Source organism: Sus scrofa, chromosome 10, assembly GCF_000003025.6.
Source record: "Sus scrofa isolate TJ Tabasco breed Duroc chromosome 10, Sscrofa11.1, whole genome shotgun sequence".
Lineage (NCBI taxonomy): Eukaryota > Metazoa > Chordata > Mammalia > Artiodactyla > Suidae > Sus > Sus scrofa.
This window is the reverse complement of record NC_010452.4, coordinates 44,087,797-44,115,644: the sequence shown is the minus strand read 5'-3', so window position 1 is coordinate 44,115,644 and position 27,848 is coordinate 44,087,797. Positions and strand designations below refer to the sequence as shown.

Genomic DNA, 27,848 nt, shown 5'->3' with positions numbered 1-27,848 from the left:
AAGTAAAGAGTCCCAATGCTTTGCACCACGGGTGGGGCAACCCTGAGGTCCACATTCCGTACTGTCACCCCAGCACCCAGCAGGCCTGAGCCACAGCAGTCCACAGGGGTCCCTGGCTCCTTAACCTACTTGTACCAGTCGCTTCCCTTCTGGTCTCATGTCCCCACGTCTCAGCTCGTCTTCCCCAGAACTGGCTTTCAAATCAACAGCTTCACTCAAGTCATTGTCAGAAGCCAGCATCGTCAAGCCCTCCCAAGGAAGAATCTGTCCACTAGCCTCAGTGAACAAATGCAGAGCCACATATGTATCTCCAAAGAAGTGAAATTAAGTAGAAACTCAATTATTTTTTAGGCACCTAGTATATGCAGAAAAGAAAGAAAGAAAGAAAAAACATGGGAGGTCCTGTTGGGGCTCAGTGGTAATGAACCCAACTAGTACCCATGAGGATGCAGGTTCAATGGGTTCGATCCCTGGCCTCGCTCAGTGGGTTAAGGATCCAGCATTGCGGGGGGCTGTGGTGTAGGTCACAGATGTGGCTCAGATCCCGAGTTGCTGTGGCTGTGGTGTAGGCCAGCAGCTGAAGCTCCAGTTCAACCCCTATCTGGGGAACTTCAATATGTCTCAGTTGTGGCCCTAAAAAGCAAAAAAAAAAAAAACCCAAAAATGACCAACTGAACCAACCAACCAACCCAAAATACACTACACCAAGTGCTGGGGGGAGGGAACATCTAGGAGCTCAGTCTTAGCAACAGAACTATTGAACAAAGGGAATAAAGGAAAAATCGAGAATGATTTTACTTTCCCCTTCATCCATTCATGAAATATCCAGAGAAAACTCGTCATTTAAGTCCCTGCATTTGGCTATGTTGGTGGGGGGGGGGGGGTTGAAGGAGGACACCAATATGGGCCGTGACCTCAAGAAGAAAGTGGAGGCCGGAAGAAGAAATTCTGCCAACTTCCTGCCTCCCTCTCTAAAGATATGAGGATCTGCATCCTTCCTGGATTCCCTCCCATCTCGGGAGCTTTCCCTAAGCCTGCTGGTCCCTTACCTGCATCCAGGATGCCCTCTCTCTGCCCCCCCAACCATCCTCCCCTTTCTCTTCCATCTCCTCAACCTCAGAATGCCAGCCTCCCCCGCCCAGTTTCAAGCTAAACAAAACATGTAGGTAAGAAGCTGATGCTACACAACTTTTTTTCTTCCACTCATAACCATGCTAACTAATCAATACTTTTTTTTTCTTTTAACAGCTGCACCTGCAGCATATGGAATTTCCCAGGCTAGGGGTCGAATTAGAGCTGCATCTGGGACCAACGCCACAGCTCACAGCAACACCGGATCCTTAACCCACTGAGCAAGACCAGGGATGGAACCAGCATCTTCATGGAGACTACGGTGGGTTCTTAACTCACTGAGCCACAATGAGCCCCACAATTGGAGATACACTCCCAGTCTAGCTGACATGTTCAACTGATAATGACATAACCGGAGCCCTACTGCTCCCTGGCTGTGTGACCTTGGTCAAGTTTCAAAACTACTCTGTGCTATCATTTCCCCATGAAGAATAAAGGGGAAATCACAGGACCTGTTGGTTGTTGGGAAATTTAAACAAGATCATCTAAATAAAGCTCTGAGCACAGTTCCTGATATAGAGAAATCGCTTGATACATGTTAGAGTATTCTTATCATTCATTTGGGGAAATCGGTCTTAAAGACAGTGTGAAAGGACTCAGAACAGGCTAAAACCAGAGAGAAACAAAAACGGAGAGAGAAACAGTTGCAGCAGCCCAAAGAGAGGGCCAGAGGGCCAGAGACACCAGAGAAGCCAGCATTTCCAACCTCAGAATTCTGACAGGGGGTGTGATATGTTCTGTGGAGCCAGCCACTGGCAATTGAATGCAGGTTCCACCATTCCTTCGCTGGGCTGCCTTAGTGGAATGAATCCTTGTAGCTTCCCTTCCCTCATCTGTAAAATGAGGATGCTCTTTGATAGAGTTTCCATGAATTTTCTTTTTTTTTTTTTTTTTTTTGTCTTTTTTTTTGCTATTTCTTGGGCCGCTCCCATGGCATATGGAGGTTCCCAGGCTAGGGGTTGAATCAGAGCTGTAGCCACCGGCCTACGCCAGAGCCACAGCAACGCAGGATCCGAGCCATGTCTGCAACCTACACCACAGCTCACGGCAACGCCAGATCGTTAACCCACTGAGCAAGGGCAGGGACCGAACCCGCAACCTCATGGTTCCTGGTCGGATTCGTTAACCACTGCGCCACGACGGGAACTCCCTCCATGAATTTTCTAAATGAGATGATATACGTAAATCACGTCGTTTTGCTGATAACAAACGGTCAAAGGTTACGGTGTTCCCGTCCCATCGCCAAGTGAAAAGTCGGAACAATCTGATACAAATGGAGGAACGAAGTCCCTCTGACACACGCTTAAATGTGCATAAACGAAGCACACCTATGTCTTTCCTGATCACACACTCCAGCTGCTCGAGTCTGCCTGTTCCGTAGCCTCGTAGCCGCAGGTGCAGGTCCACGGGCAAGGCGTAGCTCTGGCCCCTGCCCGTCTGGCTGCCTTCCCAGCCGCCTGTGGTTTTGCTCACACAGTATGAGGTGGCACGTAACACCCACCCACCCCACCTCACAGGGTTGCTGTCGGGATCTGCTGAAGGATCTGAAAGCAATTAATAAGGTGATGAAGGATCTGAAAGGGCTCTGTGACCTTAACTTGGTTTATAAATAGAAGAGGTTGTCTCAGAATGTCTTCCGTGTCTGTGTCAATTCCTCTTGAAAAGACATGGGCTTTCTTCCCTCCTTCTCGTCTCACTTTTCACTCCATCTAATTCCCATCCGTTCCCTCCAGGGACAATGTAATCCCACGATGTTTCCATCGAACAGTGCCTGATGGTCACCAAGAGACAAGATGACCTCGTCTCATGGTGACCTGAGGTCCACTCCCTCTCTGCTATGCAGATACCACTTCAGAAGCTGCTTTCCCTTTGTTCATCTCCCCTTTGGGCTTCTGTGACCTCCGTGTTCTCCCTTAGAACTCAAGATCCAGCCTCAGAGACCCGGTTTCAGGGTCACTGTCATCACTGTGAGCTCCAGCTCCCTTTGAAGACATAGGTCCTTGTCTTTAACTGAGTTTGAGCATGCTTGATTCTTTAAAGCTCAGGTTGAAACAGCAGTGACTCTTCCCACCTAGAAATTAGGCCCAACACCCTCAGAAGGCACTGGGACGTCCCCCAACAAAATAGCTGTCTTCATGCCTCTATCTGCAATATCTTACATCCAGAGATGTCCATCTCTGAATTATAGAAATACTAGAGGTTCTTTGGACCAATAAGAAGAAAACAGACACATATAAGAGTCATGGAGAAAAAGAAAGATATTGAAAACTTGGTTTTGCTCGACAGCGTTAGGAAGTGTGTCTTAAATCTGGTATCCCAAATGAGTCATACGTAGAAAGGAAGACATGAGAGGCTAGAAGTCAAGAAAAGTAGAAATAGTATAAGGAAAATTTTATGAAAATGAACACTACTAAGGGAACACGCAGTGGGCAACTGTTCCTTGAAGAAATCCTGGATTGGTAATTAAACCAACTGGTCATTGAGCAAAAACTGCACTGCTTCTGTTTAATAGAAAGAACGCGCCTCTGGAAGTCAGGAGTCCTGAGCACGCAACAGGTTGTGCCACCAACTCGTGAGACCCTGGAAAGCTCACTTCACCTCTTAGGACCTCAGCTTTCTTACCTACAAGACGAGGAGACTGGAAGCAGCAGCAACTGTGCAAGGGAGCACATTCACTCCACTGTTTTTTTTCACTCTCACCAGCCAATGAGAGCCTCTCGCTGCCTCTCTTCCCAACTCTGTGGCATCACATTGGAAGTTTGACACCAACCATGGGTGGGAGTCTTAACACCACGGAAACCACTCCTTGCCACACTTCAGTGCCTTTTCTCTTTGAGAACCCTTACATTCACCAACACCCCATTGCCTGTAAACCAATTTCAAGCGAAACCTCTGTGTTTGAGCAACTCTCGCTGTACCTCCACCATGACTGTATCCCCCATTGAGGCCCAACTGTTGACATTGAACGCAAGTCTTCCCCTAAAAAGATGGCAAGAGTGAGAAGAGCGAGCTATGCTCTGCTTGGCCTCCTGGCCCCCTGGGGCAGATGATGTAGGAGGCCCTCAGGGAGGGAGAAGAGAGGGTCCTGGGTTGGAAAGAAACCATAGGAAGCAAGGGAAACTTTCTAGGGGGGTTAATTGATGGGAGCTGAGGAATGGGGTACAGAGAGTTTGTACATCCTTTATTCTTCCGCTAAGTAGTTGCTCTGCTTTTATCCAGACATCTCTGATCATGTGCCACATGGGCCAAGAAAAGGTCAAATAAGAAAGAAAGGCTCTTCAAGTTCCCTGGTGGTGCAGCAGGTTAAGGATCCAGCATGGTTACTGCTGTGGTCTGGTTACAGCTATGGCACAGATTCCATTCCTGACCAGGGAACTTCCGCAGGCCACAGTGTGGCCAAAAAAAGAAAAAGAAAAAAAAAGGATAGGCTCTCAAATTCATTAAAAAAAAATTCTAGAAAGGGTACCCATGTTTTTGCTAGTTGGTTTTGATTCTTTAAGTAAACAAGTTCCAGCACCCTTCTGCTTCTCCCATGGTTGTGTCTATGAAGAGGAAGCCATTCATCAGAGCAAGGCATCCCACTGTCTCCAGGAGGGGGGAAATTCCTAAGCAAGATGAGAAATATTTTTTTGCCCCAAAACATGAAGAGCAAGTATAAAGAAAATCAGAGGCTGTATGTGTGCTCCCCAGGATGATAGCCATTAGCCCTAAGGGTCTACTGTACCCTTGAAACAAGGTCAGTCTGAATTGAGATGTGCTGTAAGTACAAAATATGCACCAGCATTTAAAAATTTAATTAAAAAAAAAAATGAACGTAGGAGTTCCCTGGCGGCCTAGTGGTTAAGGACCTGGTGTTCTCACTGCTGTGACTCAGGTTAGATCCCTGGCCTGGGAACTTCCACATGCCACAGGTACAGCCAAAAATAAAATAAAATAATAATACATCTTAAGAAAAAGGGAGCATACTTTTATTTATTTATTTATTTATTTATTGTCCTTTTGCCTTTTCTAGGGCCACTTTCCATGGCATATGGAGGTTCCCAGGCTAGGGGTCCAGAGTTTTAGCCACCGGCCTACGCCAGAACCACAGCAACGCAGGACCCGAGCCGCATCTGCAACCTACACCACAGCTCACAGCAACATCGGATCCCCAACCCACTGAGAAAAGCCAGGGATCGAACCTGCAACCCCATGCCTCCCAGTCAGATTTGTTAACCACTGCACCATGAAGGGAACCCCGGGAGCATACTTTTTAAAACATGAATGTAGAATTATCCTAATAAGCTTTATATTGATGAAGGTGACTCATAATATTTTGGCTCTGTTAGGTTAAATAAAACATATTTATAAGATCAAGGTCACCTGTACCTTTTTAACCTTTTTTTTTTTTTTTGTCTTTTTGCCATTTCTTGGGCCGCTCCTGTGGCATATGGAGGTTCCCAGGTTAGGAGTCTAATCGGAGCTGTAGCTGCCGGCCTATGCCTGAGCCACAGCAATGCAGGATCCGAGCCGCGCCTGCAACCTACACCACAGCTCATGGCAATGCCGGATCGTTAACCCACTGAGCAAGGGCAGGGATCGAACCCACAACCTCATGGTTCCTAGTCAGATTCGTTAACCACTGCGCCACGATGGGAACTCCCCTTTTTAACTTTTTTAAATGAAGCTGCATAACACAGCCAGTTATGTTTCTATCGGACTGTGCTGGGTTACAGTCCAGGTCTGCAACTGTTCGCCAGCATCTGTTTGAAAACTTTTGGTAACAGGGAACTTACTTAAGCGGAACATTCGGTGACAACACAGCTCTGAGATTTGCACTGGTCTTGGTTTTAATCTTTGAGGTCATGAAGAATATATGAATCCTCTTGCACGAGGCGGTCTTTCCAGGTGAAGACCAAGGCGATGGTCCTCCCACGCCCGCCCGGGGTTAGGCAGTCCCTCCTTACTCCCCGAGGGATGCGCATTGGAGCCAGGACTAAGGTAAGAGATCTCAGGCTCCATCCAGCCTCTTTCCTTGGCACTGTTGCTAAGGAGACTTCTCCTTTACATGCCCACTGTATTGCTCGTATCGGATCATTGGTTTCTACTGGAGGAGGAATTAAAAAAAAGTCACTGCTGGGAGTTCCCGTCGTGGCGCAGTGGTTAATGAATCCGACTAGGAACCATGAGGTTGTAAGTTCAGTCCCTGCCTGGCCTCACTCAGTGGGTTAATGATCCGGCTTTGCCGTGAGCTGTGGTGTAGGTCGCAGACGCCGCTTGGATCCCGAATTGCTGTGGCTGTGGTGTAGGCCGGTGGCTACAGCTCTGATTAGACCCCTAGCCTGGAAACCTCCATATGCCACAGGTGTGGCCCTAAAAAGTGCGCGCGCGCGCACACACACACACACACACACACACACACACACACGAGCTTCTGCGCAGAGGCTTGGTGCAAACCCTTCTCCCTTCGCTCATGTTTTTTTAAAAAAATCTCTACCACTTCATGCTCAGAGCGAGCTGGCCTTTGCTGGGAAGCCTCCACTGTCGGGGGCAGGGAGCACACTCAAATGGAGTTTCTGTTTTATCCATGCCTTCACTGCTGCCTCCACAGCAGTGCCTGGAGGGACAATGGCACAGGCTGGGCACAGACAGTGTTTGCCCATGTAGGTGAAATGAAGGGCAACGGGGAACCACAAATTCCAAAGTTAAAAATCCCTTCTAGCTCATCTCAGAAGAGAACTGGGAATCAAAATGCTTACAGGCTCTCTTCCTGCTATGGGTAAACAGGTGGAGTCTAGAGAGGTAGCAAAGAGAGACTCCAGAATGTCTTTGAACATTTGAAAAGCTCTGGATCTGTGCCTCAGTCTCAGGAATCAATCAGTACAAACAACTCGGAATACAGAGAAGGAACAATTTAGAACACAGATAAGAAGAAACATTCTAGCCCCAAACTCTAGGCGTGATGAAAATGGTTGTTCACAGAGAAAAAAAGAGATGAGTTATGAAAATCTCATGGAAACCCTTTTGGGGGGTGGCCTGGGATCTTGTTCTTAGACCGGCAATGACGAGAGACACCAGCTCTACCCTCCTTTAGGCCAGAAACACTTAGAAGGCACGCGCATTGGGGGTTCGATAGAAATTGAAAATGACATAGCACTGACCACAGAGGAAACCGCTCTGAGAATAAAGCAGGGGAAGGACAGTGGGGACAGAGGAGGAGGAAGCCAGGGTTCTGCAGGGTTCAGGGCAGGCAGCCCCTCTGACCTGAGAAGCAGGTGTTTTTATCCTGGCCAGGGAAGCAAGAGGAATGTTTTTGCAGAGCTGGGGGTTCGGGGAGCTCTGCCACCACCTCACCAGCACGTTGAAAGGACCCATTTAACACTGACCCCAAAGGGATGGGATGCCATAGGCTCCGGGCCCCAAATCCGAAGGCTTCTACCTTAGAGTCAACTTACCCAAGAGCTGCAGGGCAACCGGAAGGAAAGAGAGGAACGCCAGGCACGGGGACAGCCTCATGGCCCGAGCTGGTCCTTTCCTGATGCTGGTGAAGAGAAGGGAGTTGGGGAACCCAGGCGGGGACCTCCTCCCTTCTCAGAACCGCCCTGCTGAAAAGAAGTGAGGAGGAAGCTCTCACTTTTAAAGGGCTTCTGAAATTAGGGAAAACCTCCAATAAGGAGATATCCTGTCACATGAGGGTGGTTGGAAAAACAGGAATTCAAAAGTTACAGCTTTGCTTTGTAAGCTAACTTGGGAGGAGAACAGACGCAGAGGAAGGGGAGAGAGGGCATGTGTGGGAGAGGGATGAGGAAGAGGGGAGGCAGGAGGGGGAAGGGGAGCCATCAGGAGCCCGACTGGCCTGTGGGGACGGGGAGAGGGGACCCAGCACCAGGCCTCGCAGCCCCTCTGGGAGGTGGCTGTGTAGGGGGCAGGCGGGGGGCCATTCATTACCTGGGCTGGAAAACGGAGGTTTCCTCTGGGAAGCAGCTGAAACAGAAGCCCCTTGGCAACGAATGCTCCCCCCGAATGTGATAGAAACAGGCAGGCCTTAAAGGGACTGTTTTATTTATGGTGAAAACGTCTTCAGGGCTGAAACGGATTCTCCCTCCTTCTCTCCCTGTTCAGGGCTTAGAGCCCTTTTTTCTTAGAAAGCTTCCAACCAAACTTCCCATGGAGCTTTGTTCCTTTTAGCCAAAAGAAAAGTAAAATCAAGGCTAACCCAAAGAACAAATCTCAATAATAACAGCAGGGAGAAACTTCTAGAAGTCTTCCTCTGGAGAGTTCTCTAGATGGCCAGAGAAAATAGTGGCGGGGTTTGCAATACAACCTCACTGCCTCAACCACAGCGATCCTCCTCAAACTGGCAATGATCCTCTCGTTAGGAGAAAAATCTGCTCATTTGGTCAAAAAGAGGTATATTCATTATACCGGAGGTGGAACTCTTTCTTTAAAAAAAAAAAAAAAAAACCTGGAAACAGATTTTTTCATTAAGCACCATATTAACCCTACACCTATGTTTTGTTATGTTTCAGAGGCAAAACATGAATCAAGACCATTTTGAAGCAGATTTTGGTAATGCTATAGCCAACGGCCAACTGGAGTTTGGGAAATGTTACCCAATCAAAAAGAAGCTGCTGGAAACATTGTATCTTTTGAAATTTTAAATGAAGACTATTTCTTCAGGTGGAAAGCTCCCCAAGATTCACCGTCTTTGCAATAATGTTATAAACTTTGCTTCCTGAGAAAAATTATATAGTTACCTTACTGGTTTTTTTAAGCATTCTAAAATTAAGAAGATTATTCGGACAGGATGAGAAAGATGGTGAAGCTGTAGGACACAAGAAAAATGTTTCTTTTTTGTTAAGCCAGTGCTTCTCTGACAAAAAATTGGTTACCAAACAGAGTAGATGAAACAAAATGTTTCTTTCTAAAACTTTGCTTCATTGATTTATCATGAGAAAAAAAATATTTAAATGAGCCATTCTTGGTTTTTAAATGTAACTCGATTATATCAACTCAAAAAGTTTGGCCTGGACTTCCCATTGTGGCTCAGCAGGTTAAGGACCCAACATTGTCTCTGTGAGGATGTGGGTTCAATCCCCAGCTTCACTCAGTAGGGTAAGGATCCAGCATTGCTGTGAGCTGCAGTATAGGTTACAGATATAGTTTGGATCCAAGTTGCCGTGGCTGTGGCGTAGGCTGGCAGCTGCAGCTCCCATTCTACCCCTGGCCCAGGAATTTCCATATGCTGCGGGTATAGCTGTAAAAAGGAAAAAAAAAAAAAAAAGTTTTGGCCTAATTTGAATTTATATTAATTTCAGAAGAAAACAAATCTCTTGTAACCTCTCTATACTCACCTCAGGGTTTTTTGTTTTTTGTGGGTTTTTTTTTGGCAGGGCGGCTTTTTAGGTCCACACCCAAGGCATATGGAGGTTCCCAGGCTAGGGGTTGAATGGGAGCTACAGCTGCTGGCCTACACCACAGCCACAGCAATGCAGAATCCAAGCCACATCTGTGACCCACACCACAGTTCATGGCAGCACTAGATCTTTATCCCACTGAGCGAGGCAAGGGATCAAACCCGCAACCTCATGGTTACTAATCAGATTCATTTCTGCTGCACCACAACAGGGAACTCGGACATTCAGGGTTTTTTAAATTACACAAATGTCTCATATGGCCAACCAGGATCAGTGGTAGAATCCATGACTTTGAAACAAAGGGAGGCCAGTTGTCCCACAAACTATTTTTACTCCATGACCTTGAACTTACTGAAACAGAGATTCAGTAGGCTAAAAGAGGAGAGCAAGGCAAAGAAATCCAGCTCTTTGGGGAGTGATAGCACAGAAGAGGGTGGAATAGGAAACCTTAGAAATCCATCATTTCAATGTAACAACTACTGAATGGGCAGAAACTGTCTGGGGTAACGATTTTGGAACTCTAGACTCTAGGAGAAACCCCAGAGCATCTCGTGGAGAACTTGATGCAGAGGCTGGTAAATGTCAGTGAATGCCAGCCTTTCACTTGTGGCTACCATCCTCAATTCTTCCCTCTTTGCAGCAGGTGGCAGACCTATTGGTGCAGCTTGCTGGAGCCAGGGTGAACAATAAGGAACTTGTCCTCCAGATATCAGACTTGTGTGTTCTGAAGGCTGATTACTGTTTTGAATTGTATTCACCACTTCTATTCAACATAGTACTGAAAGTTCCAGCCAGAGTGATTAGGCAAGAAAAAAATAAATCAATAAAGAAAAGCATTCGGATTGGAAAGAAAGAAGTAAAATGACCTCTTTCAACAGACGGCATGATTTTAATGTGGGAAAACCCTAAGGTTTCTACCCAAAAACAAACAAACAAACAAACAAAAAACTGCTAGAGCTAATAAACAAAGGGAAAAAAAGTGAAAGATACAAATTCAAAGCACAAAAATCAGTTGCATTTCTACATACTATAATGAAAAACCTGAAAAAGAAATCGAGAAAATAATTCTACTTGCAATAGCATCAAAAAGAATAAAATACTTGGGAATCAATTGTTAATATGACAATACTATCCTAAGAAATCTAGAGATTCAATGCAACCTCTATCAAAATCCCAATGACAGTTTTTACAGAAATAGAAAAATCCATCCTAAAATTCATATGAAATCTCAAAAAACCCTATGTAGCCAAAACAATTTTAAAAAAGAACACAGTTGGAGGAGTCAATGCATACTTGCTGATTTCAGAACTTACTGCAAAGCTACAGTGATCAAAATAGTGTGACACTGGCATAGGAGAAAGATAAAGACCAAGAGAATGGAACAGAGAGCCCAGAAATAAACCCTCACATATGTGGACACCTGATTTTTGACAAAGATGCCAAGACCACTAAAGGCAGAAAAGACAGTTTTTTCAACAAATGATATTTGGAAAACTGAATATCTGCAAACAAGAGAATGGAGTTGGGCTTTCTTTTAAACTGCATTTTAAAATTTCCTCAAAAATGGATCAAAACCTAAACTTAAAAGCTAAAACTGGAGTTCCTGTCATGGCACACTGGAAACGAATCCAACTACAAACCATGAGGTTGTGGGTTTGATCCCTGACCTCGCTCAGTGGGTTAAGGATCCAGCATTGCCGTGAGGTGTGGTATAGGTCACAAACCTGGCTCACTCAGATCTCGCATTGCTGTGGCTGAAGCATAGGCTAGCAGCCGTAGCTCCCTTTTGACCCCTAACCTGGGAACCTCCATATGCTGTGGGTGCAGCCCTAAAAAAAAAAAAAAGTAAATAAATAAACAAAACCAAAACTATAAAACTTTTAGAAGAAAACATCAGGAAAACTCTTCATGATGTTAGAATTGGCAATGATTTGGTTGGGCAAAAGCAGAGGCAAAAAAGGAAAAAAATTGGTAAATCGGGGTTCATCAGAAATAAAACTTTTGTGCATCAAAGGGCACTATGAGAAGAGTAAAAAAACAACCCACAGAATGGGAGAAAATGCTTGCAAATCATATGTTTGATAAGGGATTAATATCCAGGATATTAAAAAAGTACAACTCCATAGCAACAACAAAGCAATCAATATTTAAAACGTGCAAAGGACTTAAATGACACTTCTTCCAAGAAGATGTACAAATAGCCAAGAAGCACAGGAAAAATGCTCAACATTAGTCATTACAAAAATGCAAACAAACCACAGTGGAATAGCACTTCACACACATCAGGTGGCTATTATCAAAAAGCAAAAGCAGATCATAGCAAGTGCCAATGAGGGTGTGAAGAAATCAGAACCCTTTTGCCTTGCTGGTGGGAATGTAAAATGGTATAGCCACTGTGGAAAACAGTTTGCCAGGTCCTCAAACATAACTAAACTGCCATATGATCTAGCAACTCCACTTCTAGGTATATACCCCAAAGAATTGAAAATATAGACTTAAACAAATATTTGTTTGCCAATAATCACAGCAGCATTACTCATGGTAACCAGCAGATAAAAGTACCACAAGTATTTATCAGCAGATGAATGGATAAGTAAAAGGAGGTATGTATACATACACACACACAATGGAATATTACTCAGCCATAAAAAGGAATTCTGATAACTGCTGTAGCATATATAATCTTGAAATAATAAGACACGAAAAGACAAATACTGTATGATTCCACTTATGATGTACATAAAATCAGCATATTCATGAAGACGGGAAGAACAGAGGTTAGCAGGAATTGGTTGGGAAGTGGAGAAGGAGTGTTATGGTTTAATGGGTTCAGAGCTTCTGTTTGGGATGAAGGAAAGTTCTGAAAAAAAGATAATGGTGATAGTTGTATAACATTGTGAATATATTTAAAGGCCACTGAACTGTAAAGGAAAAATGATTGAAATGATAAATTCTGTTATGTATATTTTATCATATTAAAATAAAACCCAAATCTTACCATCTCCTTTATATCCTTCTCCTTAGGTTTTGGTTCTGGTTTTTGCTTAGCTATTGATGATGGTGGTTGTTTTTAACTAGTACTTCCTTCAAGCGAAAGAAGTATTTCTATAAAACAAAGGAAATTCCTCATTTTTTAAGTTGGTAGGACAATTGCTGAACTATTTCATTTCCTTTTAGACTTTCTCTTTCTCAAACACCACATAACTCATCCTCAATTCTATGTAAGATGAACTTAGTGACACCTTTGTCCGAAACCGTTCTGAGAAAATTAGCTCAGCAAATTCTTGGTAACCTCTTCTATCATTTCTCGTAGTTAAAAATGGTGATTGATTCATAAGTTTGTTTTGTTGAACCATCCCTCTCTTTTATTGAGTGAATCTGCTCAAACAGTATCAAGATAGTTCTCACTCAAAAGGAAAAAGATATAATGATGAGGTTAAAATTAAAAAAAAAACAACAACGGGTTTTTAATGTTCTTACTTCTCACATTTTCCAATCCTTCTTAAAAAATATCAAAACATCAACAATGCATTTGTAATTTAATAGAAGATAATTACCCTATAGCAACCAAAAATCTTTGCACTGGATTATTTATCTAAAATTTGACTTTAATTTATAATTATCTTCAGGTGGCATATTTAGATTTACTGTAATCTGCAGTATATACCTGTAGAATATTTGAAGGGCCTGTAAATTTTATACTTCTGCAATCAATGTTAGGTTTTTGTTTGGCATGATATACGTCTTTATAGTATATGTATTTAACTTTACAAAATAATTTAGTTATAAGGTTATATGACCCACTGAATATTTGAAAAAAAAAATAAAGAAAAAGACAGGAGTTCCCATCATGGCACAGTGGTAAACGAATCCGACTAGGAACAATGAGGTTGAGGGTTCAATCCCTGGCCTTGCTCAGTGGGTTAGGGATCCAGCATTGCCGTGAGCTGAGGTGTAGGTTGCAGACGTGGCTCGGATCCCACGTTGCTGTGGCTGTGGCATAGGCTGGCGGCTACAGCTCTGATTTGACCCCTAGCCTGGGAACCTCCATGTGCGGCAGAAGCGGCCCTAGAAAAGGCAAAAAGACAAAAAAAAAAAAAAAAGGGAAAAGAAATGTACTTTATGATATGAAAATGACCTAATTTTTTTTGGCATGCAGAATTTCCTCGGCCAGGGATCAAACCTTCACCACAGCAGTGGCAACACCAGATCCTTAACCTGCTGAGCCAGGAGACATCTTCTGAAAATGACCTAAATTTTATAGATGAACATCAAGACACAAAAATCATGGGCACCTTCTTCAGAACTACACCAAATATGTAACATTACCTATAATTTTTAGCAATTTAACACATACATTTGTAATTTATTCACTGAAAAGTTCTGGAAAACCTATTCTCTAAGATATCAACATCTTTAATAAAAGAAACATGTCGTAGAGGAAAAAAAGCCTTTTCTGAAAAATCCATTTCAATGCAAGGAAACCTATGGGATTTTTAAGAGGCACATCCTGGAAAATTAGGATTTGTGTATGTATAAATACAAACTTTCACAGCAAATAGTCCTTTGGTAAATATTTCCCCCAAAATATATAAAATCATTTTTTATATATTTAAGACCATACTGCTTTTTTAAAAGACTGTTTATTTAGAGCACTTGCCAGTTTACAGTGAAACTGAGAGGAAGGTACACAGATCTGCCCCATCCTCCCCTGCTCCCCATGCATAGCTTCCGCCATTATCAACATTCTCTGGACTCTTCCTGTTCATCTCCTTTCTCTTCCCACCCCACATCAACCACTGCTTTTTCTTAATTGTGGAAATAACAGAAACTTTACCTTTTCCAGAATGTCACATGGTTTTAAATCATATAGTGGTAGGCTTCTCCTGTTGGCTTCTTTCATTTAGTCATATGCAGTCAACATTCCTCCATGGTTTTTTTTTTTTGTGGCTGGATACCTGCTGATTGTTTTTTCTAGGATTGAATCCTTTTCCATTGTCTGGTGGTACCAACCTTTATGCATCCATTCACCTGCTGAAGGGCATCTTGGTTGTTTCCAAGTTCTGGCAATTAAGCTGCTAAAAACATCCGTGTTCAAGATTTTTGCACGGACATAAGTTTCTAACTCCTTTGGGTAAATACTAAGGGGCATGGCTTCTGGGTGATATGGTAACAGCATGCTTAGTTTAAGAAACCATCAAACTACCTTCCGAAGTAGCTGTACTACTTTGCAGTCCCACTAGCAATGAAAGAGTTCCTATTGCTCCACATCCTTATTAGCATTTGTGTTGTCATTATTTTGATATTGGCCATTCTAATCTGTTTTTTTATTGGCACCTTATTGTTTTAGTTTGCATTTCCCTGATGAATTTGATGTGGAGCATATTTTCACAAAAATGGTAATCTTCCATTGGTATATCTTCTTAGATGAGGTGTCTGTTCAGGATTTTTTTCCATTTTTAAATTAAATCACTTGTTTTCTCACTGTAGAGGTTCTTTGTATACTTTGGATAACAGTCTTTACCAGATTTGTCTTCCATAAACATGTTCTCCTAGTCTGTGGTTTGTTTCCTACTTCTCTTGGTATTGTTTTTCACTGAGCAGAAGATTTTTAATTTTAATGAAGTCCAGCTTATTACCAATTACATCTTTCATGGATCATGTCTTTGGTATTATATTTGAAGGCATCACCATACCCAACCCACTAGGTTTTCTCCTCTGTCCTCTTCCAGAAGTTCTAAAGTTTTGTGTTTTCTATTTAGATCTATGGTCCATCTTGACTTAATTTCTGAGGAAGGCATATATGGTCTCTGTATAGATTCATGTTTTTGCATGTGGGTGTCCAGTAATTTCAATACCATTTGTTAAAATCAATAACGTCTCCATTTTATTAACTTTGCTCCTTTCCCAAATATTGGTTGACTATATTTATGTGGGTCTATGTCTGGCTTTTCTGTTCTGCTCCATTCATCTGTTTGTCTATTCTTTTGCCAAGAGCATTCTGTCTTAATAACTTTGGCTTTATAGTAAGGCTTGAAGTTAGGTAGTGTCAATTCTCCCACTTTGTTCTTCACCCCACTGTTGTCTTGGCTATTCTGAATCTTTTGTCTCTTCATATATACTTTATAGCTTGTCAGTATCCACAAAGTAACTTGCTGGGATTCTTACTGGGGTAGATCCTTATTGAATCTATAGACCAGGTTGCTAGATAGAGATCCGTTGATACAGTTGCTATACAGATGTAATTTATTAACTCTGGATCAGTTCAAGTGAAGAACTGACATCTTGACAATACTGAGTCTTCCTATCCATGTATACGGAATATCTCTCCATTTATTTAGTTCTTTGAATTCTTTCATTTGAGTTTTATAGTTTTCATATAGATCTTATACATACTTTGTTAGATTTATACCTATTTCATTTTGGAGGGTGTTAATGTAAATATTAATGTGTTTTCAATTTTAAATTTCACTTTTAAATCCCTGGTATATAGGAAAGCCATTGACTTTTGTCTATTAACCTTGTATCCTGCAACCTTGCTATAATCACTTTTTAGTTACAGGAGTTTTTTGGCCAATTTTAATGGATTTTCTACATAGACAGTCATGTCATCTGTGAACAAAGAAAGTTTTATGTCTTCCTTCCTAATCTGTATAACTTTTATTTCCCTTACTTGCCTTATTGAATTAGTAAGGACTCCCTGTATGTTCGGAAAAGGAGTGGTGAGAGGGGACATTCTTGCCTTGTACCTCATCGTAGTGGGAAAGCTTCAAATTCATCATCAATTATGACGGTATTATTATGTAGGTTTTTTTGCAGATAGTCTCTGCAGTTCAGAAAGTTCCACTCTATTCCTGGTTTATTGAGATGTTTTCAACCATAAATATGTATTGGTTTCTTTTATCAAACATTTTTTTCTACAGCAGTTGATACCATCATGTGCTTTTTCTTTTTCAGCTTTTTTTTTAATGACCACACCCATGGCATACAGAAGTTCCCAGGCTAGGGACTAAACTCGAGCCACAGCTGCAATATATGCAACACTGGATCCTTTAACCCATTGTGCTGAAACGGGGATTGAACCCACACCTCCACAGCGACCCAAGCCACTGCAGTTGGATTCTTAACCCACCACACCACACCACACCAAGAACTCCTCTCTTTTTGGTCTTTTGATATGATGGACTACATACATTGATTTTCAAATGTTGAACCAGTCTTGCACACCTTGGATAAATCCCACCAAGTTATCATGTGTAATTCTTTTTACACTTTTTTTATTTGATTTGCTAATATTTTGTTGAGGATTTTTGCATCAATGTTCATTAGAGATATTGGTCTGTAGTTTTCTTATAATGTTTTCATCCAGTTTTTAGTATTAGGGTAATGATGGCCACATGGAATGAGTTAGGAAGTAAGTATTCTCTCCTCTTCTGTCCTCTTAAAAGATACTGAAGATAATTGGTATAATTACTTCCTTAAAAGTTTGATAGAATTCACCAGTGAACCCATATTTACCTGGTGCTTTCTGTTTTGGAAGGATATTAATTACTGATTCAATTTCTTTAATAAGTATAGGCCTTTTCAGGACAACTTCTTGTGTGGATTTTGACAGGTTGTTTCATGGAGTTGATGCATTTCATCTAGATTATCTAATTTGTGGGCATAGACTTGTTCATAGCATTTCTTTATTATCCTTTTAATTTCAATGACATCTGTAATGCTATCTTCTCTTTATTTTCTGATGTTACTAATTTGTGTCTTTTTTTCTTAGTTTGCCTGGTTAGAGGCATATCAATTTTATCAATCTTTTCAAAGAACCAAGTTTTGGTTTTATTGATTCTTTCTATTGATTTCCTGTTTTCAATTTCACGGTTTTCTAATTCTTATTCTCTTCTTCCCTTTACATGGCATTTAATTTGCTCTTTTTCTAGTTTCCCAAGGCAGACACTCCATTTTCTGACTGTAGAGTTCTCCTTTCTAATATGTGCATTCAACAGGTTCTCTCTAAACATTGCTTTGCCTCAACCTGCACATTCCAATAAGTCTTATTTTCATTTCATTTACTCCAAAATACATTTTAATTTCTCTTGGGATTTCTTCTTTGACCCATATGTTATTTAGAAACATGCTGTTTAATCTCCATGTAATTAGGAATTTTTCTATTATCTATTACTGATTTCTTATTTAATTCCACTATGAGAACAGATACTTTCTCTAGCCTTTTAAATTTGTTAGTATGTTATGCCCCAGAATGTGGCTTATTCTGGTAAATGTTCCTTGTAAGCTTGAGAATATTCTGCTGTTGTCAGATGAAAACAATACATATCAAGTATATCCATTTATTTGATGGTATTGTTGGGTTCAACTATGTCTTTACTGATCTTCTGCCTGCTGGAAATGTCCATTTCTGAGAGAGGGGGTGTTGACGCTTCCAACTATAATAATGGCTTCATCTATTTCTCTTTGCATTTCTATGTGTTTTTGCCTTATGTAGTTTGATGCTCTGTTACTAGGTGCATATACATTAAGGATTGTTATGTCTCCTTAGAGAATTGACTCCTTTATTATATTGGAATAATGCCTTTCTTAATCCTTGAAAAACTTGCTTACTTTGAAGTCCGGTCTGTTTGAAATTAATATAAGTACTCCTGCTTTCTTTTGACTAGCATTAGCATGGTATAGTTTTCTCCATCCATTTACTTTGAAACTAGATAACATTAACCTTGTAACTTTTTATAGAGACATAAAAAGCAACATGGAGGGCTTAATCTCTAGAATATATAAGCAACTTACACAACTCAACAGCAAAAAAGCCAATCAATCAATGGAAAAATGGGCAAAAGACCTGTATAGACATTTCTCCAAGGAAGATATACAGATGGCCAGCAAACACATGAAAAAAATGATCAACATCATTGATTATAAGAGAAATGCAAATCAAAACAACCATGAGATACCACCTCACACCAGTCAGAATGGCCATCATTAATAAATCCACAAATAACAAGTGCTGGAGGGGCTGTGGAGAAAAGGGAACCCTCCTGCACTGTTGGTGGGAATGTAAACTGGTACAGCCACTATGGAGAACAGTCTGGAAATACCTTAGAAATCTATACATAGAACTTCCATATGACCCCGCAATCCCACTCTTGGGCATCTATCCGGACAAAACTCTACTTAAAAGAGACACATGCACCCGCATGTTCATTGCAGCCTTATTCACAATAGCCAGGACATGGAAACAACCCAAATGTCCATCAACAGATGATTGGATTCGGAAGATGTGGTATATATACACAATGGAATACTACTCAGCCATAAAAAAGAATGACATAATGCCATTTGCAGCAACATGGATGGAACTAGAGAATCTCATCCTGAGTGAAATGAGCCAGAAAGACAAAGACAAATACCATATGATAACTGGAATCTAATATCCAGCACAAATGAACATCTCCTCAGAAAAGAAAATCATGGACTTAGAGAATCAACTTGTGGCTGCCTGATGGGAGAGGGAGGGAGTGGGAGGGATCGGGAGCTTGGGGTTATCACATACAACTTAGAATAGATTTACAAGGAGATTCTGTTGAGTAGCACTGAGAACTATGTCTAGATATTCATATTGCAACAGAACAAGGGGTGGGGGGAAAAATGTATACATGTAAGAATAACTTGATCCCCATGCTGTACAGCAGGAAAAAAATAAAAAATAAAAAATTTCAAAAAAAGCAACATGGGTCTTAGTACCAAAAACCATTAGAAGCAATGAGAATGGCAGTATAATTTTAATGACATAACTTTTAATCACACAGTATAGAACTACCAATGTTTCATTAGCAAAATTTGCTGCAATGCCTATTAAATACCACAGACTAGAACTTTATAAACATGTGTACACCCTTAAAATAAATGATTAAATTGGGTACTCAGTAATTTTCCTCCTACATGGAGCCTTTTGTATGTGTCTTCATTACTTATATAAAGTGTTGTGACTTCTCAAAATATCAGGCACATTCAAATGCAAATATTAGATACAAAATGTACTCTAAACTCAGATAAGTAATACTTTTCATCTTATCTGAGCACTGTTCACTCTAAAAATTCTAATATAAAGATAAATATAAATATATGTAAAACATTATATTTAGGAATATTGCAAATCAACTACTTGATTATAGGTTCTTCTTAAAGATTATCATGATATAGTTTGAAAGAAATTATGTGATACTATTTTTAGAATTATAAGCACTGTAAATTTCTGTGGGATTGACAGAGGAAGATAAGGCCTTTCTTTAAGGACTTTAAAGCTTAATGGGGAACTTAGAAAAGTAAACACATAATGAAAGTCTTAAAAAAGTGTTACAATTAGGGTTCTATGAGACGCATGAATACTTACATCAACTTGAATCTGTCTATTCAGTAGATTACTCACGTCTGAACATAACCTTACCTGATGAAAAATTATTGTCCGAGGTAATCTTAAGATTCTACATATCACTCTTCATAAATGCATAGTTTAAATGATTATCCCCAAAGGGTAACTCAGGACACAGAAAAAAATTAAAACAATGCCTTGAAGTTCCCTGGTGGCTTAGAGGGCTAATGATCCAGGGATGTCCCTTCTGTTGTTGCATGGGTTTGATCCCTGGACTAGGAACTTCTGCATGCTGCAGGTGTGACCAAAAATAAACCCCCCAAAACAAAACAAAGGAACAAAAAAGCAATGTGTTTAGCTACTTGTTTCTCTGTAGGAATTTGATACAATTAAAATACTTGGTATTCATCAGGTTATTAGAGTTTGCCAGATAATGCAATGAGGACATTTCCCATCTCAGTTAATCCTCTCAAATCTATTTAAGCACTATTTAACCCTTATATTAAGTACAATGAATATGCTCATCTTTTATACCTGGAAACTGGAGTTTACAGTAGTCCAAGAATTTTCCCCAAGTCATAAAGCCAGAAGCAAAGCTTTTAACAACTGTGAATAGACCTTCTCTTATGGTGTGAGGGAAAACCAAAAAGCCTAGTTGGGGCATGAAACTGGGGCATCCAGGGGAGGTGTGGAGTGGCAGCTAAGTTCAGTTAGCCATGCTTTAAACTATTTGTTACCACAGATCATTGACAAGACTGGCTATGAAAAACATGACTCTGCACACATAAGCCTCAGAACTCCTTCTGGCCTCTCAAAATTTATACGGAATGGGGAGCCCCTGCCATGACTATCTATGAGTAGCCCAACATAGTGAAAGCAAAATACTGAAGTCTGTATCTAATTAGTTAACATCAAGATAACCATTATAGAGGATCACATAAAACCCTAATGCATTTGCTGCTACATTTGTAAGCTGAACTTCTAATTTTAAACAAGACTTGTATCTGAGTATTTTCATGATGGTATCAAATTCCACAAATAATATAGCCTTATACTTTGAAACCTCCCTCTTTGATTTATGGCTTCCTATTATAAAACTTTATCTAGGTTTTACTGGTGTACCTTGACTTCATTACTTTAAACGGAGCCAAATGTCTGTTAAACTAAAGTGCTTTCTGTGTTGAAATCAATTGATCACAGAAAAGTCACTCGCCGCAGTGGAATAAAAAGCGTAATTCCATATTTGAAGGAGACCCTCAAACTACAATTCAAGTGTTTTGAAAATAGAATCTAAAAAGTATGCAATAATTACCAGTGTATTTCCAAAAATTAATTTGAACTAATTAATTGATTTTAACTATTCCTGTATTGTTCTTTATATAAACAATAAAAAAAAAAAAACCTGTCTCATTCTTGGACTAAATGTGGGGGAAAACATTTTCCCTCATTTTTTATGAGGTTTTATTGAAAAGAGTTTTTAGAAAAAGCGCAAAATACGTAACTAAAATCAACTACTAACATTTTCTAGAGACCAAGGGGAGCCAACATTTAAGACTGCTTACATTTAGCACCATTTGTATACTTTAAAAGACTGACATGCTACAGTTTTTTTAAAAAAATAGTTCTTTTCTTTACCATCTATTCTTCCTTTCTTCCTATAGTGCAAAAACATAGGCCTGCCCCCCAATAAAGCTTACAAATGTGCCCAGATGCCAAACCAACAGGTTTGATTGGATGACATGTTCGTTTTAAAAAGATGTCTCCAAGCCTGAGAAAATCCTGAATCTGGTTAAGTAATTGAAGTAAACATAGGAGACCGTCACCAGGACATTTTTACAAAGGCCGAGTATGGGTGTGATGGTTCCCAGGACAATGATTAAACTAAGTCTAATAAAGATAAAGGGTAGATCCTGGAGCAGGATACCAAGGGAACCGTGAAGTGGGTTCTGGGGAGTGAGTACAATTCGAAGAAGAGAAAGGAAACTGAAGAGGTACACCGGGTAGACCCAGCCTGACTTGTACACGTTGGGGTGCCCGGCCACCCGCACCATCTCTATGGTGTCCGCCCACAGCAGGAAGCTCCACAGGAAGATCTCCGCCCGCACATCCCGCCTGGACACGGTGCTCAGGACCCCCCACTCAAAGGTCGGCTCCTGGGGTCCCTCCAGCTCAGGAGCAGGGCTCTGTGTCACGCCTCCTGGTGGCCGCGACAGTTTGGTCCTCTTGGCTGGCTGAGGAGGTATCTGGTTTTCTTCATTTTGCCTCACTTGATCCGTCACAGTTTTTACTTGCTGCAAGGTGGTCGTTTGGATGTGTCTGTCTTCACTACCTGCAATAAATTGATTTACTTAAACTAAAAGTTCACGTCAAATATAACTTTTCTTTCAATTTTATTTAAATTTTAAAATTTTTAATTGCTTTGAAATTTTAAAGTTGCATTTTAATTTTAATTTTTTATTTAAAGATTTTTCTGTTTTCGTTTTTTTTTTCTTTTTAGGGCTGCACCTGCGGCATATGGATAGGGTCCAATCGGAGCTACAGCCACTGGTCTAGGCCGTAGCCACAGCGACGCAGGATCCGAGCCATGTCCATGACCTACATCACAGCCCATGGCAACACTGGATCCTCAGCCCACTGAGCAGACGCCAGGGATCCAGCCAGATCCTCATGGATCCTAGTCGGGGCTCATTAACAGCTGAGCCACAAAAGGGACTCTTGAAAGTTTTTAAAATCTTTAGATTTTTATCTGATGTGAAACATTTAAAATTTCATTTAAAAACTTTTAAGTTTTAGCAACTGTATAAATTTTAAACTTTTATGTAAATAAAAATTTTCATATTATTTCAACACTTTAAATTTTTATTAAATTTAAATTTTAAAGTGAATCATTTAAAATGTTATTTACATTTAAAAATAAAAGGGAAGTGTTTTCTTATTTGAGGTCTGTTTGACACATGGAACTTCAAGATGGCAATGAGTCGCATAGTGTAAAAAATCAGAGACAGAGGAGACTCTTTGTGTCTTTGTATTTCCCTGGATATGGATCCTAAGTGATTTTTTACCATTTCAGAAAAATAGCCATTCCTGGCTACTGAGCAAAGGAAGTCCTTTCACATTTAAATAAATTCTCATTCAATTCTCAGAAAGAAAGTTGAGAGATTGGAACTACTCTTCCCTTTTCCAAATATGGAAACAGGAGCCCCAGAGGTGAAAGAGGCCCTAATTTAGATACATAATTCACAGCGACAGGCGCTGGAGTTCACACCCAGACTTGTTTGACCCCAATCGACCATCTCTTAACTTTGTGGCTGGTATCACTTTCTAGAGGCTATACATCACGTGCTAATTATAAAACATAAACATGTCATAAAACCAAGTGAATCTGAAAGTTCAATGGTCCAGTCGGGTCATTGGGTAAGAGGCCCACGGGGATCACTGCAACCCAGATCACCAGGCTCGGTGTCTGGGGCTCAGAGGGCATTAGCTGGGCATGAAAGAGCCTTAGGGAGGGGGAACATTCTGAATCCAAGATTTTTATGCTCTTCTTTCTCCAGAGTTTTTGAACTGGTCCGTGTGATCGGTTAAAATACCGCATTTGTGACCGTGAGGCTGTGGTTGGTCAACATGTCAGTCACCTGAATGATTAGGGTGTTTTCTCATCAACATCACATGTGTGTGTGTGTCTGTCTGTCTGTCTGTCTGTCTGAGAGAGAGAGAGAGAGAGCGGAAGAAAATGTATTTCTGTCCACATAAACACAAGTGTGTTGAGACTGGGTTATGAAGGAACCTCAAATTTCTTGTGACCAGTGTTAATGCTATGATTTTTCTACACGAAAGGAGTAGCACATTATTTTCCAAACATGTATCCACTTAAGCACCATTTCTTTTACTAAGACTTCCTCAGACCTTGACAAAGTACTCAGCGACGTGCTGAGCTGCCATATTACTTGATAAGACAAAATTTAAAGGGAGTCATTAGATGGAATAGCTCTAAAGGTTAAAGACCTAAATAAAAAATTGCTACACTGCATTGAGCTGAAGTGAAAGCATTTTAAAACAGTAAGTTATTATGATTAATAACTAATAAAATGCTTGATTACTGTAAGTAGGAGTTGTTTAAAAGACAAACCTCAGTTTTCTTTCCTTTTTTTTTTTTTTTTTTCCTTTTTAGGGCCACACCCACAGCATATGGAGGTTCCCAGGCTAGTGGTCAAATCAGAGCTGCCTCTGCCAACCTACACCACAGCCACAGCAACGCCGGATCCAAGCCACATCTGCAACCTACACCACAACTCATGGCACTGCCGGATCCGAGCCCACTGAGCAAGGCCAGGGATATTGAACCCACATCCTCATGGATACTGGTCGGATTCGTTTCTGCTGCACCACAATGGGAACTCCCTGTTTTCCTTTTATGTGATTCATTATTTTAAAATTTTAAGTGTGAATTCAGTACATTTATCAACTAAAAAAAAGTAAATTTTTGATGAAATATTATTTACTTCTGGTATGAATCATGCGTAATTTTTTAAAATTTTGTACTAAAGTATAGTTGATTTGCAATGTTGTGCCAATTTCTGCTGTACAGCAGTGACCCAGTTATATACATATGTACATGCTTTTTCTCATATTATCGTCCATCATGTTCTCTCTCAAGAGACTGGATAGAGTTCCCTGTGCTGTACGGTAGGACCTCAGTGCTTATCCATTCCAAATGTAAGAGTTTGCATCTACTAACCTCAAACTCCCAGTCCATCCCATTTGAATCATTCATAAATAAATGCCAAGACTCATAACCCTTAAAAACTTCTTCCCCAAACTTAGATGTCATGGGGCATGATTAGGTATCATTTTGATAAATTATACTCAAGGGAGAAAAATATATACTAAAAAAAATATATACTATAAAAATATATACTTCCCATTATTTTAATCGTCATACAATCTATCTTTTTAAACTTAGATGTTCACTGGTACTGATTGTATCTCTCATTTTACAACAAACAAACAAACATATAATAAACACGTTTCTTAGAGAATGTGTCCTGTCTGGGCGCACTCTCCTTCACCTCGCTTAGAAGATAAAGGGGTTCCAATGAAAGTCCAAATTCCTTTGCCAACACGAAGAACACAGCGTATAAATTGGGCTTTTGAAAAAGACTGCAAATTCAGCATTGTTTCAAAGGCAGGAAGTGCCATCAAAGAAGTGGCATGTTATCATTTTTTAAACCGTCAGTGAGAGTCCCAATATCTGAGGATAAGAGTCGGTGGTGTGAACAAGGAGTGTTTAGCTAGAGTGGATCTTTAATGAACCATGAAGGCTCTCATCCAAGTGTACTTGGTACAATCAGGGCTGGGAGCCTTCCCTTTCTCCAGAGTTCCTTAGGGACTAGTTTAGATTTGGGGGCTGGTTTAGGGCCTCTGCTGTCCTCTTTCCAAGTGAGGAGCATTCTAAGGATGAGCTAGAAAGCTCTGCTGGCCTCCCAGAGCGTGGGGTAGAAGTGAAGGTGTGAAGAAATGCTTTGGGAGTTCCCTCTGTGATGCAGTGGGTTCTGCCGTGTCTCTGCAGCGCCAGGACACAGCTTCCACACAGTGGGTTAAAGGATCTTGTGAGGTATAGGTCGCAACTGCAGCTCAGATCTGAACCCTGGCCCCTGGGAACTCCATATGTCACAAGGCGGCGGAAAAAGAAAAGGAAGAACTTGTTGGGTCATTAGAAAGGGCCAACAAATATATCCTCCAGTTATGTAAACAAGCCTTCAGGTAGCGCCAGTGCTATTCCCTTTGGGTCCATGATTCATTTCCCTGGTTTAAAATAGTGTCTGACACTGAGAAACAGCCTGTGTGTGTTAAATAAATAAAAAGTAGCAATTGCTAAACAATGTATCGTTTTTAAAGGAATTGGGAGAAAATAGAAAATAGAATGGAGCAAATAGGAAGAGTGATTACAGTTGGTTAAACTTTGGTGATAATTACACTTATAGCTGGCAATTTTTTTGTTGTTGTTGTATTTTTAGGGCCACACCCATGGCATATGGAAGTTCCCAGCCTAGGGGCTGAATCAGAATTGCAGCTGCCAGCCTACACCACAGCCACAGCAGCACGGGATCTGAGATGTGCCTGTGACCTACACCAGAGCTCAGAGCAACACCAGATCCTTAACCCACTGAGCAGGGCAGGGATCCACCTGCATTTCTCATGGATACTAGTCAGGTTCATTACCCCTGAGCTACAATACGAACTCCTGGAATTCTTTTGATTGCGGCTGTCCCTTGCAAGTGTTCTATTTGGGGGAAATTATATTTATTTGTGCAAAATCCGTGAAAGATATAAGCACGGAGAGAGCAATCTACTCACTTCCTCAGAGGCTCACGCTGCTCTGTAAAAAGTAAAAATAGCAGCCATGCTCTGTAGTTCCCCACAGCTGATGCCAGCTGCCAAAACAACTTTTTATTCTCCCTGTGCAAGCCAGACAATCAAGGAAATGCAATTCTGATGAACAGATCCATGTTTAAGCAGGTAACCCAAGCCTATTTTATTTGATTATTTCTTCATAGTGATGCATCTCTCTCTAACCTCTTCCCCCCAAAGTGCTGGCTCACTTACAGGGGGAAATGTAAGTACGAAATAACAAATCAGTAGCAAGGAATTTTCTAGAGTGAGCATGGATTCCTCTTGCAAAGACAGAAAGAACGCAATCCGTGCACTACAATGAGAGAGCAGAATCACAAGAAAGGAAGGGCACCTAAAAACAAAACTGGAATGAAGCGGAGACAAAAAATGGGCTGTCTAAACCAAACCAAGATGTGCATTTTATGCTTTTAAAAAATGTCATGGTATACAGGCAACTTGGAAAAGGGAAATCTTTGGCTGTTTTGGCGAGAAGTGGCGGGGGAGAGGGTGTGTTGGAATCAAGTGGCAAGAGCAGGTGAGTGCCAGGTAGTGCCCTTGGGGGGAGGGAGACTTGAAACTGCCTTTCCAAACAGCAGCTGCAGAACTGCTCGTGATGGTGGTTAAGGGCTTGAACACTTGGAAACCCAGGGTGTCAGCTGTGTGCGGACAAACTGTGGAGTGCTGTTCCAAGCTTAGGCGGGGCATCGATCGAGCAGGGTGTCGGAAATAATGTCCCTGCCTTCATCACTCTGTCTCCTGTGATCTCATCAATAAAGAAGAGAAGAAAGAACTGTGGTGGGGCTTTAAAAGGAAGGTGAGTTCTGTGATGAGAGACCCTCACAGGGCATCTGAATGAGACTGGGAGTCAAGGATGGCTCACCTGGGAAGTGGCAGGCGGAGACCCAAAGAATAAATAGGAATGGATTCTGGGAGAAGTGGAGAAAGGAAGGTTTCGGGCAGCAGGAAGAACAGGTGTAAAGGTCCTTCGGTCAAAATGAAATGAAAGGAGGAGAGTGTGCTGAGGGGCTGGGGAGGCAGAGAGGGAAGAAGAGGTGAGAAGCTAATATTACTAAGTGTTTTCTATATACCAGGCACTGTTCTAAGTCCTTCCTATGCATTAATTCACTTAACCCTTATTAAAAAAAAAAGCTCCATGATATGATTACCAAAGGAAAAAGGAGTAGGGAATAGGTTAGGAGTGTGGGATTAACAGATACAAACTGCTATAGATAAAATAGATAAGCAAAAGGATTTACTGTGTAGCACAAGGAATAATAGTCAATAGCTTGTAATGACCTATAATGGAAACGAATGTGAAAAAATATATATATAACGGAATGACTTTGCTGTACACTAGAAACTAACATAACATTGTTAATCAACTATCTTTCGATTGAAAAATATGGAGTTCCCGTTGTGGCTCAGTGGAAATGAATCTGACTAGCATCCAGGAGGACACAGGTTTGATCCCTGACCTCGCTCAGTGGGTTAAGGATCCGGTGTGGTTGTGAGCTGTGGTGTAGGCCAGCTCCGACTCCACCCCTAGCCTG

The 27,848-nt window shown here is 41.1% G+C and overlaps 2 protein-coding genes across 3 annotated transcripts in view; both read right to left on the bottom strand.

Moving 5' to 3' along the window:
- Positions 1-7,719, bottom strand: part of MRC1 (mannose receptor C-type 1) — a 118,809-nt gene extending 111,090 nt beyond the window's left edge. Inside the window, 1 exon segment of the mRNA NM_001255969.1 lies at positions 7,566-7,719. Coding sequence (NP_001242898.1) covers positions 7,566-7,626 — 61 coding nt within the window. The 5' untranslated portion in view covers positions 7,627-7,719.
- The window catches only part of TMEM236 (transmembrane protein 236), a 42,352-nt gene continuing 32,686 nt past the window's right edge, over positions 18,183-27,848 (bottom strand). Inside the window, exon 4 of one of the 2 annotated variants that reach the window (XM_003130725.5) lies at positions 18,183-22,230. In XM_003130725.5, coding sequence (XP_003130773.5) covers positions 21,654-22,230 — 577 coding nt within the window. In that variant the 3' untranslated portion in view covers positions 18,183-21,653. Of the gene's footprint in view, positions 22,235-27,848 lie in introns of both variants that reach the window. The other variant, XM_021064814.1, reaches the window with a different exon arrangement.